General features: G+C 40.7%; 1 protein-coding gene across 1 annotated transcript; it reads right to left on the bottom strand.

Annotated features, from left to right (window-relative positions):
* Window positions 1-370: 370 nt before the first annotated feature.
* LOC131927614 (33kDa venom protein-like) lies at window positions 371-739 on the bottom strand. Its single transcript, XM_059283325.1, has one exon. The coding sequence runs from the start codon at window positions 737-739 to the stop codon at window positions 371-373; it is 369 nt and encodes a 122-aa protein (XP_059139308.1).
* Window positions 740-4,373: the final 3,634 nt, after the last annotated feature.

The following is a 4,373-nucleotide window of genomic DNA, read 5'->3' as shown; positions in this document are numbered from 1 at the left end:
GGGCCGGGAGACACATGAAAGTGGGTAACCTCAGGGTCATGGTGATACGTGAAAGTGGGTACTAATAGGGTCGGGGGGGGGTGGAAGTGGGTAACCTCACGGTCATAGTGATACATGGGTGTGTTCCAGAAACAAAAATATAATCGAACGTGTTATCAGCAGACAACACTGTTTAGTATTGACAGATGAAGTAGAGTTAACTTTTTCTGACGACACGAATATAGAAGGGACAGTGAGGCCATTTGCGGTAATAATTCGCACGTTCGACCCAGCATCTGCCCCCAGAAAAGGTATAGAATCATAATATTGGACGTGACAGGCTCAACAGAATTGCGATAAACCTTTTTAATCTGCTCTTGAAATTTATCAGTTAATTCTTCCAATCTGTGCCCTCTATCCTCCCACTCATACCCTCTATCCTCCCACTCATGCCCTCTATCCTCCCACTCATGCCCTCTATCCTCCCACTCATGCCCTCTATCCTCCCACTCATGCCCTCTATCCTCCCACTCATGCCCTCTATCCTCCCACTCATGCCATCTATCCTCCCACTCATGCCCTCTATCCTCCCACTCATGCCCTCTATCCTCCCACTCATGCCCTCTATCCTCCCACTCATGCCCTCTATCCTCCCACTCATGCCCTCTATCCTCCCACTCATGCCCTCTATCCTCCCACTCATGCCCTCTATCCTCCCACTCATGCCCTCTATCCTCCCACTCATGCCCACTTCTCTCATCTTGTACCAACTACCCTCTGTTTTATGCACTTAACATTCCATCTGTTTCCCATTATTTATTACAAGATTTTTTAAAAATCTTTCTTTCCCTGTCGTGCTTGCTTTTGTCTTTTGTCGTTATTGTTGAAAACGGGCGAGCGAAATCTCGATCACATAACGAACCAATTTCTTTCAAACTTGGCATGTGGGTCAAGATCAGAGGCGTAACGACCGTTCCCGGTACCCGGGGACAAACTTTCGTTTTGCACCCCCCCCCTCAAACTTTTGATTTGCACCCCCCCCCCTCAAAATTTCAATTTGTTTTTCAAACCCATTTTGGCGCCCCCCCCTTAAGGTCGGCGCCCGGGGATATATGTCCCGCCCCCCACCCCCGCCCCTCGCTACGCCTCTGGTCAAGATTCGATGATAATGCAATGTGACATCAAACTTGACTCAATTTGATGCTTAATAATTTTTTAAGAATTAATATACGTTTCTCTTAGTTATAAAGTACCTTATTTCCGCACTAATAGACGCACCTAAGTTATCTTTATTTGATGCACAATTTCTAATGTATTACAATTTTTAAAGTATTGAAAAAAAAATCGTTTATTTTCTATTTTTTTTTAGCTTATTCTTATATACAAGCTGGCTATTAAAAAGTTTTTTATTTAATTTTTTATCTATCTTTAATTTTTTTTTTTTTATTCGTTCTATTTCGAGTCCAAATGCGGTTTATAAATGTATTGTAAGTGTAAAAAAAAGTAGAACTGAACTAACCTAATAAGACATTTTGTGTTTTAATGTGTACACATTGTATATAAACTGTATAGATCTACATATTTTACACATGATTTTAAAATACCAAATCTATGTATTAATATATATATATATATATATATATATATATATATATATATATATATATATATATATATATATATATATATATATATATATATATATATATATATATATATATATATATATATATATATATATATATATATATATATATATATATATATATATGAACACACATTTAACACAAATATTTACATGCATTTGTCGCATATTTCACCATATGGCATATAAACATGTGTTTATTCCTACACCTCTACACACGTTATATCCCTAGGTCTAAAAATAACATTATTGCGTCAACATTGCGCCACAAAAATGCTATTTAAAAAATCCCAGCAAGTTTTATGGGCAGTAAATGACATCGAACTACCCGACCATGCCATGTTGACTGATGAATGAGCTTGTACCGCCCTCATAGGTTGCCTTTATGTTGTAAATATTCTCAGGAAGTTGGGGGGGGGGGGGGGGGGCATTGCGCAAAATTAGACGTTCTAAGGGGTGTCGAATTATATGGTACAATAAATGGGTAAACGGTTGGGTGGGTTGGTTGGTATGTAGATGTTGGGTGATGTTGCGGGGGTGATTTAACTTTTTGAAAATTGTCATCAGAATATAGGATGGGCCGTGCTGAATAGGTAGACGCCTAATTTATCTTTAGTTAGATGATGTTGTCATGTTAGTGGCGAGGTTAGGGCGTGACCAAGGGGAGAGGGCTGTCCCCCGGGCGTCACTTTTTTCTATGTTTAAATAGATTTATATAGGTCTACATGGTTTGTTTTAGACATTTTGTTTCCGGGGAGGAAGGGACAAGTATGAGAATTTAAAAATTCCAATTAAATTTGATTTTCTTTTCTGTTTCATTTAGGTGTGTGTGTAGGGGGGGGGATTGGACACATGCTACGGAAGGATGAATGAGTGAAACTCTATATATATATTGGCTATATATATATATATATATATATATATATATATATATATATATATATATATATATATATATATATATATATATATATATGTATGTATGTATGTATGTATGTATGTATGTATGTATGTATATAATGGTGCAGGCCATGGTTGGGGAATACAGACAATGTACCGTTAAATAAAAAAGAGGCGCCACAGTAAAAATTGTTTGTGATACTGGCACATCTGCACAACATGAGGTGTTTTCCTAACATTACGTCTATGCACTAGATGCTTGCCTAGCATTAGTGTTGTAGGCTAGGTGTTTGCCTAGCATTAGTGTTGTAGGTTAGGTGTTTGCCTAGCATTAGTTTTGTAGGCTAGGTGTTTGCCTAGCATTAGTGTTGTAGGCTAGGTGCTTGCCTAGCATTAGTGTTGTGTGCCAGGTGTTTGCCTAGCAATAGTGTTGTCCTGTCTAAGTCCTGCAATTGATTATTGTTCTAATAATCTTAGCCGCTTTGTTCAAACGTCGCATTCGATCTAACATATCAAATAACGTACACCTTCTATAGGTATACCCGTTTCACAGACACAAATATTTCGCAATTACACACATTTTAAAGACATACACATTCTGTACACAACCTTTTATATACATTTTATAAATATATTTAATTTAAAAACATACACATTCTACATACATATTATGTAAAATACACCCCGTGTATATAATTTAACATTCTGTGGACATTCTAAACATCACGCAGCCTACACTTTTAACTTAAGTAGGCTCATATATAAAACATACAATACCCACCTTAACGCTTGCCCCACCCCACCGCCGTCTAAACTCTACCCCCCCCCCATCCCATCCTATCACCGTATAAAATTTTTCCCCACCCACACTTTAATCTAAACGCTTGCCTCCTCCTTCCTTCCCCCGCACATTACTATAATCTAAACCAGTGGTTCTTAACCTGGGTTCGATCGAACCCTGAGGGTTCGGTAAGTCAGTCTCAGGGGTTCGGTGGAAGACATGACACACGCCGACACATTTGATTCACGATTGGATTTTGTCAGTGCGGATTATAGAACTATTAAGAAGGGTTCGGTAAATGCACTTGTGAAACAGATAGGGTTTGGTACCTCCGAAAAGGTTAAGAACCACTGGTCTAAACGTTGGCTCCACACCCCCCCCCCGCCACCTTCCCCCACATTCGTCTAAACTCTAGCCTCACTCCTATCATCTAATCCTTTGCCCCCCCCCCCCCTCTTCCCCACTCACCATCGTCTTAACTCTTACCCCCACTGCTACGTCACTCTTCTTGTCCAACATAAGACACGCCAAGTATCATACAATACGTGTGATGAAACCCAACCCTCCCCCCTCCCCGCACCCAAACTACTCCGTCTAGCTGTCCTTTATAGAATCACTGAACCGAAAAGAAAGAGGAAAAGTTTTATTTTAAGCACGGGAGGAGAGAGTAGGAAAAATGTCTTAACCTAAATGGGAAATATGTATGTTGGTCACGGCCAGAGGCGTAGCGAGGGGGGGGGGGGGGGGGGGTGGCGGGGGTATGGACCGCACCGGGTGACACCATTTAGGGGGGGTGACACCAAGGCAAAAATAGCAAAATGTATAGAGAAAAACTTGAGAGGGGTGCAAATCAAAAGTTTGAGGGGGATGCAAATCGAAAGTTTGAGGGGGGCGGGGTGCAAATCGAAGTTTGAGGGGGGGGGGGTGGAAATCGAAAGTTTGAGGGGGGGTGGAAATCGAAAGTTTGAAAGTTTGTCCCCGGGAAGAGTCACTACGTCTCTGGGGGTGACACCATTAAGTGCCGCACCGGGTGACACCCGACCTCGCTACGCCACTGGTCACGGCATT

Source organism: Physella acuta, unplaced genomic scaffold, assembly GCF_028476545.2.
Source record: "Physella acuta isolate Inbredline_101_S28 unplaced genomic scaffold, ASM2847654v3 ptg001424l, whole genome shotgun sequence".
Lineage (NCBI taxonomy): Eukaryota > Metazoa > Mollusca > Gastropoda > Physidae > Physella > Physella acuta.
The sequence above is the reverse complement of the archived record's forward strand: the minus strand, read 5'-3'. Positions and strand labels throughout refer to the sequence as shown.